Genomic DNA, 17,597 nt, shown 5'->3' on the forward strand with positions numbered 1-17,597 from the left:
CTAGTATAATCCTCTCTCACCCCTTAATTTTATTCTCCAGATATCACCCCTTCATCTTCAACTCACCCCGTGCCATCTATCTATCTATCTATACATACATATAATTTTTCCCCTCCCCCTACCCTAATACTGACAAAGGTCTCATGAGTTATAAATATCATCTTTCCATGCAGGAATGTAAACAGTTCACCCTTAATAAGTCTCTTATGATTTCTCTTTCCTGTTTACCTCTTAATGTTCCACTTGAGTCTTGTATTTGAAAGTCAAATTTTCTATTCAGCTCTGGTCTGTTCATCAAGAATGCTTGAAAGTCCTCTATTTCACTGAATGACCATTGTTTCCCCTGAAGGATTATACTCAGTTTTGCTGGGTAGGTGATTCTTGGTTGTAATCCTGTCTCCTTTGCCCTCCAGAATATTATATTTCATGCCCTGTGGTCCCTTAATGTAGAAGCTGCTAAATCTTGTGTCATCCTGATTGTGTTCCCACAGTACTTGAATTGTTTCCTTCTGGCAGCTTGTAATATTTTCTCCTTGACCTGGAACTCTGGAATTTGGCTACAATATTCCTAGGAGTTTTCCTTTGGGGATCTCTTTCAGGGGAGATCAGTGGATTCTTTCAATTTCTATTTTGCCCTCTGGTTCTAAAATATCAGGGCAGTTTTCTTTGATAATTTCTTGAAAGATGATGTCTTGGCTCTTTTTTGATCACAGCTTTCAGATAGTCCAATAATTTTTAAATTCTCTCTCCTGGATCTATTTTCCAGGTCAGTTGTTTTCTAATTTTTCATTCTTTTGGATTTGTTCTACTGTGTCGTGGTTTCTCATAAAATCATTATCTTCCAATTGCTCTATTCTAATTTTTAAGGAAGTGTTTTCTTCAGTAAGCTTTTGGGCTTCCTTTTCCATTTGACCAATTTTGCTTTTTAGGGCATTCTTCTCCTCATTGGCTTTTTGGACCTTTTTTGCCATTTGGGTTAGGCTATTTTTTAAGGTGTTATTTTCTTTCAGTTCTTCCAAGGTGGTATGATAAGGGTTGAAGTGTTTACTCTTTTCCTGGCCTGTGCTCTGGTCTTTGAGTGACTGGCCACAAGCAGTCTTTTCTTTCTTGGAACTATGAGTTGGGTTTTCTCTCCGCAGCCACTACAAGCTCCACCTCGCTAGTGCTCCTCCTCACCCCAAGACCACCTCCCAGAACTGTGACTCAGATCCAAGCATGGGCAAAGCAAGAGATCCCTGCAGTCCCCCTCTGATCAGCCACTTGATTCCCCCTGAGTCTGTGGGCTGGAAGCTCAGGACACAGCCATGCCCAGGCACCTGGGCTAGGCGTTCTGCGTTCTGGAACTGGCTCTGACCTAGCTCTTCTCTCACCAAAAAAACAGACTTCTCCCACTGACCTTCTAAGTTGTCTTTGGCATTCATGGATTGAGGAGTCTGAAAACCACCACAGCTGCCTGTGATTCATTCCTCTGAGGCCTGCTCCAGGTTCACTGTGGCCTGCGCACCTACGCCGAGCTGCATTCCTCTTCCCACACAGCGCAATATGCCTTTCTGATCAACCATCCAGGCTGTCTCGGGCTGGAAATTTGTTTTACTCTGTCTTCTTGTGGGTTCTGCTGCTTTAGAATTTGTTTAGAGCCATTTTTTAAAGGTATTTGGAGGGGTTTGGGGGAGAGCTCAAGCAAGTCACTGCACTCATGCTGCCCTATACTTATATTTTCTCATTTGATCTTCACAAAAAATGCTCTGAAATAGTAGAGCAATGACTGAATTACAGATTCATAGCCTTAAGAACAAGAGGATAGCTTAGAGGCCATATAATCCACACTCAGTTTGCAGACAAGGAAAATGAAACTCAGAAAGATAAAGTGAATTATCCAAAGTCATATAGTAAATACCAGAGCCATTTTACAAAAACCACCTGAGTCTCAAAGTCAGGTGACTCCCTCAAGATCCCACAGTAAAGGGTAATACTGGCCCATGGCAGAGGCTGAATTCAAATGCAGTTTTTCAGGCTGCGAGTCTGGTGCTCTTTGAAATAGTCTATTTTACCTCATCCCCACCCTTATTCCACAAAAGTTTTCTGTATCTGGAATGTCATCCCTATTAATTCCATGAAGCTTTTCTTGATTTCTTAGTGATTTTTTCCTTTTCTGATCTCATAAAACTTTATACTCATCTTATCTGATCTCATAAAACTTTATACTCATAGACTTAAATATTATACACATTTAAATGGGTTAACTATGTGCCTGTCTTATTTCTCCCCAATAGACTATAAGTTATTTTTATTATTCTCTCTCACAGTGCATAGCACAATAGATGGCACATTCTCTGTCCTTAATAAATGTTTGTTGAATGAATGAAAGCTCAAAAAGTTCAGGAATTATGCACAGACTCTGTTCTTTCTATAGAGGATGCCAATTACATTTAGAACTGAAGTGGTACTTTGCAGCAAAGTACTCCCTTTTATAGGAAGGAGATCCTTGTTTTCAAACCATTTCACCATTAAACTATTTACTTTTCAACAAATTGCTCAGGTTAACATAAAGCATAACACAAACTCATAATTTTAATCTATATTTTATGCATGAGAGTGTCAGAATATAGTTGCAGTATTTAACATATAAATTAGCTAAACATGGATCATTAAGACAAGAGCAACAGCATCAACCTCTGCAATTAACCTTTTAAAAAACACGAGTTAATTAATCTGAAATTCTATGGCTCATTTAGCCCAAGACCCTTAAGTGCTCCAATGCTTCATTATGGTGTAGAGGTGATCAAGAGTTTCAAAAGGCCACATCAAAGGAATACTAACTCCTCAAGGTCCCACCAAGTTAGAATGACTTTGGGAAAGGCTTAGTAATGGGCTCATCACCAGAAAGTTGGTCATTAGTCCACGATGTTTGGGAGCATATCAGCTCGTGAAAAACATCTAGCAAGGTGTGGAGTGAATTGGTAATGAGGGTTAATATGTGATGGCAGCAAGAACACTCAGACTGATGAAATCATTTGCCTTTTGAGGCATTAAACAGCATCTCAGATTAAAGAAATGCTTTTTGTCTTTTAGATAGTGAGCTCCTTGAGGGAAGGACTCTTTTGCCTCTTTCTGTATCCCCAGCAGTTAGCACAGTGCCTGGCAACCTAGAAGGCTTATTAAATATCAATATTAAATATTAATACAATAAACATTACTATAATATTAATATTAAATATTAAAAAATATTTATTGACTTATTATCTGACTAGTAGTATAGTATAGGCAACAAACAAGAATTTACTTGGATTACAACAATTGTTTCCTGTGTCTGAAATGCCCTTTCTTCCTCTACCCCAATCTGTAGATACTTTACCCATTCTTCAATGACCATCCCAAGTGTCACTTTCTCCATGAAGTATTCTTGATCCCCTAACTTGAAAAGTGATTAATCCATTATACTTCATGCTTTTTTACTTTTAGATTCTATAACAATTAGAACAGCATTTAGTGATTAGAAAACTGGCCACAAATCCAAGAAGAAATGGGTCCCAGACTTGTGTCTGACACATGCTAGCTGTGTGTAAATCACTCAGTCCCTCAGATCTCTAGGAAGCCCTTTAGGACCTTAAGTTGCAGACAAGGTGCTGCAACTACCTGGTTTCCTATTAGCAATGAAATAACAGGTTCAATCCCTTGCACTATCCATGTATAGGTCCTTATATGCTCCTACTAGGTTCCATGAGAGCAGGAATCATGACCTATTCATGTCTGTGTTTCTCCCAGGCACCTAGCAGAGTGCACCTAGCATTGTATGTCCTTATTTCAACTTTAAAAGATCATCAGTTTCAGCAGTGTGGGTACTCCTGCCACTAACACAGACCTCAGTAGTTGGTTTTCATGAGTTACTATGGCCAAAAATAGTAATTTCTTGGTGGCCAATTTTTAGGATGTGAAGCTCTTTGAACTTAGTGCAAGCATATTCCTTAAATGGCAGACATAACCAGCCAGCACTCCTTTAATAGTTACAGATTATTTCCACACTATGATCAAGCCTTGGAGGAAAATACTACACATTGTCATAGGCTTCTCATAAACCTCTGGTGAATTAATCAATAGGAAAATAAAAGTAAAAAGGTAAAAAATGGTAAAAAGGTAAAATATATATACAAAATATATCTAATACCATGTATAGCCTTTTTTATTTATTTTGTACATGATGCTAATTGGGGCATAGGATTTTACTTAAAATATTTTAGAATTCCATACATATCTACATGTGTCAGAAGAAAATTAAAAATAAACACAAATTGGTAATAAATATAACAAGCTTTTAATTAACAGGCTTTCTTTGTTAATAGCTATGAATGATATGTGGCCAGACTATTGATAGCAATATTAGCTAGCATTTCTATAGTGCTTTAGGATTTGCAAAGCCCCTTTACAAATATCTTATTTTATCCTTACAACTCTGGGAGGTAGGTGCTCTTATTATCCCTATTTTATAGATGTGGAAAATGAGGCAAACAGGGGTTAAGTTACAGCCCAAGGTCACATAGCTAGTATCTGAGGCAGTATTCAAATCCAGATCTTCTTAACTGCAAGTCCTGCACCATCCAATGTACCACACCTAGCTGCCTCCAATTCTAACTTTCACTGTTTAAAGAAAATCAGGTTGGGTTTTTTGGGGGTTTTTTTGTTTTTTGGGGGGCAATTGGGGTTAAGTGACTTGCCCAGGGTCACACAGCTACTAAGTGTCAAGTGTTTGGTCTGAGGACAGATTTAAACCCAGGTCCTCCTGACTTCAGGGCCAGCACTCTATCCACTGTGCCACCTAGCTTTTTTTTTTTTTTGGCTAGGCAATGGGGCTAAGTGACTTGCCCAGGGTCACACCTAGTAAGTGTTATGTGTCTGAGGCTGGATTTGAACTCAGGTCCTCCTGAATCCAGGGCCGGTGCTCTATCCACTGTGCCACCTAGCTGCCCCAAAATCAGGTTATTTTTAATCCTGTATGAACCATAATTCACATTTCTTTTATTTCCCCTATTACAACTTCAAAGAAATACAAGAAGCCCAACCTCTCTTAATTCTAATGACTTCCATCTGTTAATTATTTCTTATTCATCCTATATATAGCTTGCTTTGTATATATCTTTTTGCATGTTGTGTCCAACATTAGATCATAATCTCCTTGAGGTCAGAGATTGTCTTTTACCTTTTTTTCTGTATCCCCAGTGCTTAATACAGTGCCTGCAACAAAGTAGGTGCTTAATGAATGTTTACTGATCGGTTGAGTGAAGTATTAGAACTGAGGGATTCTGTGCTTCTTGAAGGTTTTGCCTCATTGCTTTGCTACCCTTATATCTATTTGGCACTTAATACTTTTTACATCCTTTATCTCATTTGACCCTTACAAAAACATTGTGAAGCAGGCAGGGCAGGTTTTATGGCCTCCATTTTATAGGTAAATAAACTGAGGCTCAAAGTTTGTGATTTTTCTGGAGGTCACATAGACAGTAAGTTAGTAGTAACTTAGTTGTTAGTAGTAAGATAGTAACCCAGGACTAAATTTTAGGTGCCCTGATTTCTAAGCCAATTTGCTGTCTAGTCAAAAAATCATTGCCCAAATAAGTATTGAGATCAACATGACCTCAAAGGTTCTCCAAAATTGTCTTTGAACTCTACGCTTAAAAACTTCTAGTGTTTGGGAACTTTACTTCCTCCCAAGGCAGCTCATTCTATTATTGGACATCACTAAATTGCAAGGTTTCCTTACTGGGGGCCCAATTTAACCTCTACACAATACACATTCCTTGCTCTAAGTTGTACATTCTGGGCTAAAGCTGTACAAGTCCAATTTGTTTTCTAATGACAGCTCTTCAAATATTTTAAGATAATTTTCATGTCCCTTAGTCTCTTCTTTGCCAGGCTAAACATTCTAAGTTCCTTCACCTGATGCTAATATGGCATAGTTTCCACGCCCTTCACTGTCCTGGTCAGTTTGTTCTTCAAATTCAGTGCCCCAAATTGAACACAGTATTCCAGATGTGGTATGACCAGGGTTAAGTACAGCAGGACAGTAACCTCCCTCACCTTCTTTTGGAAATTAGAAATGCAAACCACTAAGCTCTAAGTCAATTTACATTATTGGCTATACCAGGAGACTTATTCTTGACTGCTGAAATTATAGTAACAAAAAGCATCTAAGGCATATTTCAATAATCTCCTCCCTTTTTGATAATATAAATAACATGTCTGATGGAGAAATTTATGATCACCTGGGCTTTGAATAATTAAACTTGTTAGCTAAGGAAACATATTTATGATGTGCACTTCTGTGAACTCACAGTAATTATGTCAAATAGAGGATTAAATATTTGAAGCACAGAATGTCAGAAGTGAAACATACTTCAGAAATCATGTAAACCCAACTCCTTATTTTTGGAGAGAAACAGTAATCCAGACAAGGGAAATGACTTGCGTAATGTCACAAAATGTGTTTATAGTAGACCTGAGCCTAAAACTTTAGTGTCTTCTTTCTCAAACTACTATTCTTCTATTTTCTTTTCTTTGTTATGGTCTTAAAATCATTTTAAAATATATATTTTCTTCCACTGTGATTTGAGTGGTACATGAATTTATAAACACTTTTCTGCTCTTAGAGCTTTTCTTCTCTGCTTCAAGAAAAAAGGAATAACTTGTAAACCTCTTAAAAGAGAAAACATACAGTATGCTTTGAAGGGGCTTTGCTATATAACATGGCCTGTGCTTAAATATGCAAGCCAGGTTGCATTATCTATAGTAGAGCCTTCCAAAAAGTCCCACTCATCAACATGCCCCATTGAGCTAGAAACAAAGCTGTACTCAGGATTTTTATACCAGGGAAGCCCCGGAAATTGCTATAAGGCACATTAAAAAAATAAAAGAAAATTAAAGTTCATCATTCTATAGCTCTTGTAAGAATACATTTCTCATAACAAACATCTTTTTAGGAAGGTATTGTCAGTACTATTATTCCCATACTACAGATGTAGAAACTGAGACTCAGAGAGGTGATGAGACTTGCCTAACCCATGTAACTAGTAAGTGGGAGAACTCAGACTTGAAGACACAGGTCCTCTGGCTAAAAGTCCAAGGGAGTCAGAAAAGGGAGCTCCTAGGTGGGATCCAGGAAGCAAAACGTAAGCCCCCAAGTCAAATGTAAACAGAGACTATCTTTCTTTTTATCTTTATTACTTTGGTCCCTAGTGCAGACTTTGTCCATGGGAGATTTTTAATAAATATTTATTGAACTGAATCTGAGCACCCCCAAATGGTGCCATCCATTCTTTTAAAACAAATAGCATGGTTTCATTAGGACCATGAATATAAAATACTTAAGATGCGATTTTGCCCCACCCCCACCTACAGAAAACTAATTCACCTTTTACTTTTCCCTGACAGCCTTGGCTTTCTCCATCCTTCAATATCCTTAAAAAAAGATATGCTTGGGGGAAAGTTCACTGGGGTGGGGAATATCGGGAAATGATGGTGAAGTACAAAAAAGGGGAAGCAATAAAGTAAAATATTGACTCCATTCAATAATGAAAATTAACTATCCCAAAGAAAATTTCTATCAATTTGAATACACACACACACACACACACACACACACACACACACACACATATATATGTATATGTATATATAGACATATCCAAGTGAATCACATGATTTATTAGATCTTGGATAAAATATAAGATCCAGCAGTCACCCGCATCAAAGCATTGGTGTAACTATAAACTATTTGTATTTTGCTAACTTATTCTACTTGGCTACAGAGGATAGACTTAGGAGTAAAGAGTAGTATTTGTGAAAAGGCACATGTAGCCTTGTTGTAAGGAAAACTTCTTAATAATTTAGTCCTATCCAAAAGTGGAAAGTCCCATCTCAAGAAGCAGTGGACTCCCCCTCTCTGGAGGTTTGTAAGAAAGGGTGGATAAACACTTCCGGGGTATGATATAGAAAGGATTCTCAGTCAGGTATTGGGCTGTATTAGATTCCTTGTGAGGTTCCTTTTAACACTGAGATTGATACTGTAATAATATTTAAAAGAAATTATAGCATCATTCTGACATCTAAGTATGTATTACTATCCACTATCAATTTATTTTATTATTCATTAAGCTTTAAAATGTTATCATGTATATGCAAGATGGTATAATGCTTGTCATGGTCATTTCCCCATAAAGCTACAAGTTTTGAGTAGCTCTGATATTTGTGGTACTATTTATAGTGGTATTCATCTTCAAAAACAGTTGTGTATATTAAAAAATGACATGCTGTCCCCACTTGTCATCCAGGAATAAAGTAATACAGACACAAAAATCATTGAGTTCCCTGTGTATAAGTGCCATCTAAATGTAATATTCCAGTATTTGCACCCTTATTGAATCAAATAGCATAAGGATCCCTGTAAGTCTTACTGCATAGGTCTCATTTGTAAAAGTGTCTGATCTATAGCATGTAACATTATTATACAATTAAATAATTGCAGTACCTCACATAATAGACAATAATTTCTATTGAAATGAAAATGCTGAAGGCAAATAGTCATAGACTGCAGAATATTAGAGCTGGAAGGGGTCTTAAAGCTCTTCTAGTCAAACTCCTCTGACTCCCATCATACCAGGAGTTGCTCAGCGTGCTTGAAATAGCAGTGATTTGCAAAAAAATAATTGCCAAAAATCATCTTCTTAAGACATAGTTCTGACCATGTCACTCTTCTACTCAAAGACCTTAATTGGCTCCCCTTTGCCTCTAGGATAAAATACAAATGCTTCAGCTTGGTATTTACAGCCCTCTACAAACAGGCTCCAAACCACCTCTGAAGCCTTATTTCATGGTTCCTCCCTTCACGTGTTCAACATTTCAGCTACACTAGATTGCTAAATTGTTCCCTAAACTTCACATGCTATCTCCTTCATCCTTGTTTTGACTTAGAATGCACTCTCTTTTCATTTTCAGTTTTCACTCTTTTCTTATTTCAGGTCTTAGTTCAAGTACCACTGCCATATTATTCCTAATATACCCTGTTGCTAGGGTTCACTCACTATTCATTTGAATTTCTGTTAATTATACTGATCTGTATATGCACCATGTCCTCTTGTTCCTTGAGGACACAAACTGTTTAATTTTAGTTTTCCATCATCAGTTCCTAATCAACACCTTACATACAGTAGGCATTTTAAAAAAATGTTTGTAGAATTTGAACATATCTATTTGGAAAAGCTATACAATCTTAAAAATGTATACTTCAATGACTATTTGCTAATATGCTATTTGAATCTGTGTGAGTTTGAAAACAATGTAGAAAATGGTGAGATATAACACAGTGAAGATTGCTTTTTTCCAGGAGAGTTAATCATTGGAGTCAGTGAATTAAAGGTAATAATGAGGAAAAAAATCAGGCTAAGTGCATCTAGTTCAATGCATCTATTTCTATGTTGGAGTCTTTCTAGAAGAAGTGGTTCTTGAAGAAAAGTAAAAAATTGTGAAGGGAGAATACATGATGAAGTGAAAAAAAGGAAAAGAAGATCTAGGAATGAGAGAAAGTTAATGAAAACAATCAGTTAGAAGATGAATATTAGAAGCTTAGTACATTGGGCAATTGGCCATCAGAATACTAACATTACGGCATTTAATATCAAAGGAAAATCAGTCTGATTTTATAATGACATGTCATTATCATTTTCACAAGTTGCTTCCCTATCCTAATATTTACTCAAAACACAAGTGATTCATATTGAAAACCAAACTTAATTTACATGTGTGCATAAAATGCAAAATTTCCTATATGCAGGACTTCTCTGTGAGATAGAAGGTGTAAATGTAGGCCCACTCTACTGACTTTTGGGGATGGAACAATTATGTAATATATCCCAGCTGGTATTTAGACTTTGGGAAATACGTAGAACACTAATGTATTTAGAAAATCATGTTTCATTTATAATTCAATAATTCTTCAAAGGGTTCATTAACTCAGGTCTTAAAATTAGCTATGAAAAAAATCTTAATTCCCCATAGGTCAAGTTAATTAATTTAACTGTAATCAACAGCCAAGAAACAAGTAATGAACTAAAAGTTTTTTATCCACAATTCTAAGATAATCAGGGTACCTCTAGATACTTGCTAGAATGAATCAATCCATTACTAATGTAATTAGTAAACAATATATGTGGAAGTGTTGGAAAAATTAGCTTTTTTTTTACTCCTACTAATAATTTGACCAAAAAAAGTCTAACCTGTGCAAAGAAAATTAATTGTAATTAGAAGGAAAATTTAAGGGGTATATACTTGTAGCTGGTCTTTGTGGTCACATATTATATCTCCTCCTTCTGAAGGATCACTGTGGCACACATTTAGACAGGTTCAAAGTATATAACCAATTGCATTAGTGTGCTAAATTGAACACCTTGAAGCATTACATAGTTTTTACCCATTTCTCCTAGGATGGGCTTTTAAAATATGTTTAACTTTCAATCTTCTCTTGTTATATCATATTTGACTCTTATAATCTTTACTACATCAACCACCTCTTCATTTAGTGACCCCTGGTCTCCACATGATTCTGTCCCATTAATTCCCTAGCATAGATCAGTATAAGTACACACACTTCTTCCCATCCCCCAAAATAACAATGGGAATTTCACTTATTGAGCTGAATGTGATTCTCTAAGACTCCATAGTCATCCAGTCTAAACTTGAACTAGAGATTCTACTTATAAATTGCCTTACCCTTACGAATCAGGATCTAAATACACTTTTCTATATGACCTTGTTTTCTTATCTGCCTAAGAATGACCCAAGAATATGTATGAGAACATTTAAAAGCCACAAAGAGGGGGAACTAGGGGCCAAATGAGGAAGTCCAGTGTACCCTGTCATATTAAAGTGGCCTTTCCCCTATGAAAAGTAGGAAGTGTCACTTGCAATAGGGAAATTTATGACAAGCGTGTATTGAGGGACCATTATCAACAAGACTTGTACTTTTTATGCAATCTATGATCACAGTGATAATTGCCAGAAATGACTAATTGCAGAATAACAGAATCAGCTGACATGAAGGAACTGGTTTTTCCAGCTAAGATCCTATCGATGTATCCAGCTTTAGGGCAGAAAACGTGTAAAACAAAGCTAACATACACTCCACATACTAATTACAGGGTAGGCACATTAGAACAAACCAAATGTTGCATGTTACATCATTCAAGAGGTCATTTGTAAAGACAAAATTCCAAGCAAAGCCTCAGATGTTGATTAAAAGAAGCATTAGGCATAAGCTTAAATTCAACATTCACTATACTTTAGAAGTGGTGTTTTGTTTTTTGCCTTTTTTTTTTAACAAAAGGAAGGAAATGCTGGTTTAGTCTGTTTGTTCGATACTTATCAGAACATGTATTTGACCAGACATACATACATTCCCCTCCCCCAATTCCAAAGTAGCTATATCTAGAAAACACGGGACATACCTGTGTCTACTGGGGGCCAGGATAAAGAAGACTATTCATTCCAGTTTGAATATTTTGTCGTTCCTACCAAACAGGTCTTTCTCTTTTTCTTTTTGGTGGACTGTGGGTGATTAAACCTGGTTCTGTATACCAGGTGTCTTCAAACACGCATTAAATATGTAGGAGTACGAAGGAAGCTACAAAATGTTAGTAGAAACTATACTGTCAATCAGGTGTCCTCAGCCATGGAAAATGACTACTCCAGAAAACAAACAGGTTATAAGGCTGAAGGTGGAGAGAAATAACAAATAAGGAAGGCTTTTAAAAAAAATTAAGCAAATGGGCATTACTACAAAGGCAGAAAAGGGCCTTACCATGCAGTGCATCAGGAAGAGGAGAGGGGCAGGGAGCATTCTGCAGACATTGAGCTGAGCATGGCATCCAGGTATCCTGTGAACTGGGCAGGCGTCTTCAGCACCATTCTCCTGGACAAAGCGACAAGTTTTCAGCGGGCTTCAGACGGCCATTGGGCGCCAGATCCCTAGAGCTCAATTCATTTCCTTCTCCTGGAAAGATTTTTCCTCCAGTGAAGTCTCAGCTCAGCACTACCATTTCCCTGCTGCTCCCAGGGGATCTTCATGCCCAGCTTCTCGGGTCATCACACAGACTTTGGAGAAGCAAAAGACAGAGACCTTATTGAAGCCCAGGCACTGACTACGGTCCTAGAGTGGATAGAGAAAGGGTGGGCGGGGAGGCCTTAGAAGGCAAAGAAGAGTGGCCCTAAGAAAACCATCCCCACCCATGAGGACTCCTAGGTTTTCTGATGACCCGGCAATCTTCAGAAAACACCGAAAACTTTCCCACGCGGCGAGTTCATATGGTAGCTTCTCCGGGGTGCGCCAACAACCTACATCCATTAAAGGAATTTGGGAACCATCTTACCGACGCCAATAGCAACGGCGGCAGCAGCAGCAGCAGTAAAAGGCGGCGGCGGCAGCAGTAGAGGCACCAAAAGAAGCAGGAGCGAGCACTTCAGCTTCCGCGGGCCCAACTAAGTTGGGGGAACAGGCAGAGCTGTGGATGCCAGAGGGCTTGGGAGATGGTTTGCAATGTCAGGAGTCCTCCCCCCGCCAACCACCGGGATGGGGATAGGGTGGGTGGAGGGTCCCCTCTTGCCTTCTCTCCAGAGGGGTAGGGGAGCGGAGCAGGTCAGTGCATCGGGAGAAAGGTGGGGAAAGAGGGCATGTCTCTGTGTATGTGCATGTGTGAGTGTGCGTGTGTGTGTGTGTGTGTGTGTGTGTGCGTGTGTGTGTGTGTGTGTGTGTGTGTGTGTGTGTGTGTGTGTACACGCGCGTATCTGAGGTGGGGGCAATTCGGGAGTGCCTGGTTGGAGAAGGAGGGCGCGGAAGAGGGGTGGTTCCTGCGCCCCCTCCTGCCTTCAGGGTGACGAGCAGCTCGGGCTTCCCCACTTCTCGGTCTGCGGAGCTCCGTTACCTAGCGACTCACTCCGGGGAGCCCACGCTGACGCCTGTTAGCTGGAGCTGCGGCAGCCGTCAGCCAAGAGGAGGGGGAGATGTAGGAGGGGGCGGGCTCATGGCCTCAAGATCTTGTAGGTTCCTTTCCTCTCTCCTCCCTTCTCTTGCCACCCCTCTCCTTTTCTCTTATTCTTTTAGGCTAAGGGGGGTGGCGGCAAATCCTCACCCCTAAATCGGGAAGGGGAGAGGGCAGGTAGGGCAGCAGAGGACATTAAAGCAGTCTTATCCTCTATCCTCTCCACCTCATGTTCTGCCTCTGTCCGCCACCTCTCCCCCCACACCCCCGCCAACCTTGGCTGGCTAAATGTGGCCAAAATGGGGGAAGGGGGGTTGGGGAGAGAACAGTGAAATTGAGGAGGGGGCAGTCATTGCAGAGGGAGACAAGGGAGGGGCGACAGACTGGAGAGGAAGGGAATGTCCTTTATTAGGAGGTTCGGGCTTCCCCCAACCACAGACTGGGACTACTGCACTGGTGCTCCCACCCAGGGTCCGCCCAGGGCGGTAGGAGAGAAGCAGCAGGTGGCTGCGCTCCTGCCCGTGGGGGCGCAGAGTAAACTGGGTGATGGTGATGAAAGGAGTGATATCTTCCCGGAGCTTTTGGTACATCGGGCAATGGGAGCAGAGAGAGATGGGCCCAAGGCTAATTTGGAAGCTTGCAGAATGTAGGCACATGGGTGTGAGTGTGTGACACAAACACACCTAACACCCACGTGGGTTAAATGGAGACAGTTCTATTGCTGGAAACAGGCCTCCAATTTGTCCACTCCTTTTCCAACAGCTATAGGGAGTGTATGGAGTGTAGGGCAGCATATCCTCCCAGATGGGCTGCCCTCTCCCTTTCTCCTACATCTTCCTCCTCTCTCTGTTCCTGCTCTGTAAGAAACACCAGGGCTTAATACAGTGCCTGACACATACTAGGCGCTTAATGAATGCTTGTTGGCTTTACTTTCTAAGATCTTTGTCCAAACCAAAGACAACCAAGTCTCTTACCAATGACCTGTCACAGTTTCTCTGAAATAAAAAGCTTAGTTTTGACAGAGGAGCATTTGCCTTCTGGCCTCATAAATCTTGACCAGCCTTAGAAACGATCTTCTTTATCTAGCCATTTCACCTTATTCTAGGCCTTGGTGTCTTATTTTCCCTGATGTGTTCATCTTCCTTTTTTCTCCCTTGTGGGAGTGGGGATGGGAAGGTTCACTAGAGAATTAGGGAAGGAACTAACTAGATTAGGGGCAAAATCAGACCATTGCTGTATCTCCATCAATCAATAAACATTTATTAGCACCTCCTATGTGCTAAGTAACTGAGAATGAAACAGGCTGTATCCTAGAAAAGGTTTCTTGGGGAAACAATATGTGTATGCTCTTTTTTTTTTTTGCAATTATATCCTCATCTCCTAGCACAGTGCCTGGCACATAGTAGACATTTAATAAATGCATATTAATTGGTTGAGGTATACACAAAATATATCTCTTCTCCTTGAAACTAACACTAATTCTTGGAAAGGCTGTGGATTTTGCACTTTGTAATGGTACCTTACTTATAATCAAGTTGTGTTATATAGAGCCCAGCTCCTATCCAAAGCATCTTTCTGCCTCCTTACAAATGTGTATGTATATGCGATTTGACCAATCTAGAAAGAGTTTTTTCTTTTGGACCTCCTCTCTGGTGTGTGTCCCCTGGAGAGAGACAGGCAAAGACAGAGAGGAGAAGGGAATAAACCTTTATATAATTCCTACTATGTGCCAGATACTGCACTAAGCAGTTCAGAAATATTCTAATCCTCACAACCACTCTGTGAGATAGGTGACAGTATTACCCTCATTTTACAGTAGAGGAAACTGAAACAAACAGGTTTAGTGACTTGCCATGGTCACACAGCTAGTAAGTGTTTGAGGCCAGAGCTGAACTTAAGTCTTCCTGACTCCAGGCCCAACATTCTATCTGCTCTACCACTTAGCTATGAAGTGTATATAGGAAATAAATATTTGTCTTACGTCAGATTCATATTGTACATTTGACCATCTTTCTACTTCTTCTATATTTGAAGTTATATTATTGATATAAGCCATCACTTAAGCTATAGGTATTTTTTCTCTGTGGATGTTGATGGGTTAGTTGGAGTATTAAGAGCCAAAGAATACGAGAAAAGGGGAGCCTAAACTCCATCCCCCCAGTAGGCCCCATAGAGGCCAGGTTTCCCTGGGAATGAACTTGGTCAAGTCCATATTCTTGAGTCCAGAGCAGACGGGCCCTTGGAGGAGAAGGAAGTAGTAGTTGCAATGCCCCAGCTCATTGGGCTCAGCAGTAGTTCTTAGTGTTAGAAAAGAATGAAAGAAAGGAATTAAATACACTGGAGCATGCTTTTGTGAGATCCACTGTGCCTCTTGGCTGGGGAAGACAAGGATCTGTTGTGAGAATGGGAGGTTATATCCTAGAAGAAGAGAATATATAGACACATCACCTGAAAAAAGATGCTATCTGCTTATGTGGTAGGTATGGAGGTAGGGATTTCATAGAATATGAAGCTGGAAAAGATCTTGAAGATGATGCAATTCAACCAGCATTTTACAGATAAGAAAACTGAAACCTCACATAATAAGGTAATGTCACACAATTAGAATGTGGTTGAGACAAATTTTGAACCCAAGTCATCTAGATCCAATTTCAGTATTTAGAGTCAGAAGACCCAGGTTCAAATCCCATATATCTCACTTATTGCCTGTGTGGCCTTGGGAAAGTCACAACCTCCCTGAGTCTCAGTTTCTTTACCTGTAAAATGAGAAGTTTGTACTAGATGGCCTCTAAGCTTCCTTCCAGCTCTAAATTTATGATTCTACAAACCATTCTTTCTCTAGTCATTGTTTTCAATTTAAGGGAAAGTAACCTTTAAGATAAATTTTGCTAATGACATCCTCAGCTGACTTCAAAATGGCAGCCTAATATCAGGAATTCAGAATTGTCCCTCAGCACAGAAATAGCACAATAGGTACATTTTTGGAGCTGCCTTCCAAATATGTCTTTATTAATCACACTTATGGATTGCTAGGTAAGTCCAGAGTTTAGAATAAATAGAAAAGCAGAACTCTCCCTGAATTTCCAACATGATCCACTGTCTTGCCATGATATTCCTTAGAGAAATGTATTTCAATGAAAATGATATTTGACAACAAAAGCACTTTATACACGCATTGCAAAAATTGGGTAAGCATTGGTCTGTGAAATTTATAGCCTATAAACCACCAAAAAATTTCAAGCATTTTGGGATTCCTCCATCTATCTCACCTACTATATTCATCCTCTCCTTTCTTTTAAAAATGAATCTGAAAATCAACATGGAATTAAGAAATATCAGAAATGCATTGTCCACAATGTCTTAGTATATCTATCTAGAATGTGATTTTGATATATCTATCACTTGTGTCTGGGCTACACTTACTTACAAGTCCGAGAATAGCAGAAGATCCACTCTGCCCCTTCAGCTGGGAGTATATGTCTGTTCCCTCAGGAGGAGTTTTACCTTAAGAAAAGAAGGGAACAAACAAAACCCAACATTGCTTGGGAAGAATTACCTGCTGCAGAGAGACTATCTCAGAAAATATTCTAATTGTACTTTCCTCAAAATATAAAAGATTTTTCTAAGTTTCAGATGAAGGCCTAGAAAGAATATTTATCAAGTTTGACAATAATAATAACTAGCATTTATATAGCACTTACTATGTGCCAAGCACTGTTCTAAGCACCTCACAAGGATTAATCTCATTTGATCCTCACAATAAATCTGGAAGGTAGGTGCTATTATTATCCCCACTTTATAGATGAGGAAACTGAGGCAAACAGAGGTTAATGACTTGGCCAGGATCACTCAGCCAGTGTCTGAGGCTGAATTTGAGTTTAGGTCTTTGTGTCCCTAGGCCTAGTACTCTATCCACACCAAACTGGCAGGAATTGCTGATATGTTGGCTGACAGAACCAAGATCCCCACATGCATAGAAAGACCTGAAACATGGGCGGATAAATGCAACATTTTATACCTTGGTTCAAGCAATCAACTGCATAAATATGAGATAATGACAGTGTGTCTAAATGTCAGGTCACAAAAAAATCCAAGGGGAGTAAGGAGTACAGCAAATTTTATACGAGTCAACGGTGTCACATAGAGCCCACAAAAGGTAATGCAATCTGAGGTTACCTTAACAGAGGGGTATGGTTTAGAATGAGGCATTTGATAGCTCAGTTATACTTTGCCTTAATACTTTGTTCAGTTCTAGGTGCCAGAGTTTAGGAGGTCCATGGACAAGCTGGCACATATCAGGAAATGGAGTCCTAGGGATAGCAGTGGTAGTGAATATCTCATAGGGCAAATAGTTCAAATGCTAGCTAAGAATCATTGTAAGTGCAGTTCAGTGTGCCTATGAAAAAAAATCATATGGTTTTTAAAAGCAGAGTGAGGTGTGGCCAAGCCTTTATTGTGGTGTCATAAAAAATTATTTCAATCCCTATGAAACATATGAAGATACTTCACCAGAAGAGTGTGGGATAGGTTTACTGGATCCATTGGAAAAGCCTCATCTGAAGGCAGATATAGAAACAG

The 17,597-nt window shown here is 39.4% G+C and overlaps 1 protein-coding gene across 1 annotated transcript in view; it reads right to left on the reverse strand.

The window, feature by feature from the left end:
• Positions 1-17,597, reverse strand: part of LOC110220914 (protein TUNAR) — an 88,528-nt gene that overhangs the window by 61,106 nt on the left and 9,825 nt on the right. The window contains exon 2 of the mRNA XM_078150425.1: positions 11,843-11,953. Coding sequence (XP_078006551.1) covers positions 11,843-11,881 — 39 coding nt within the window. The 5' untranslated portion in view covers positions 11,882-11,953. The remainder of the gene's footprint in view (positions 1-11,842; positions 11,954-17,597) is intronic.

Source organism: Phascolarctos cinereus, unplaced genomic scaffold (genome assembly GCF_003287225.1).
Source record: "Phascolarctos cinereus isolate Bilbo 61053 unplaced genomic scaffold, phaCin_HiC Scaffold_2;HRSCAF=192, whole genome shotgun sequence".
Taxonomy (NCBI): Eukaryota; Metazoa; Chordata; class Mammalia; order Diprotodontia; family Phascolarctidae; genus Phascolarctos; species Phascolarctos cinereus.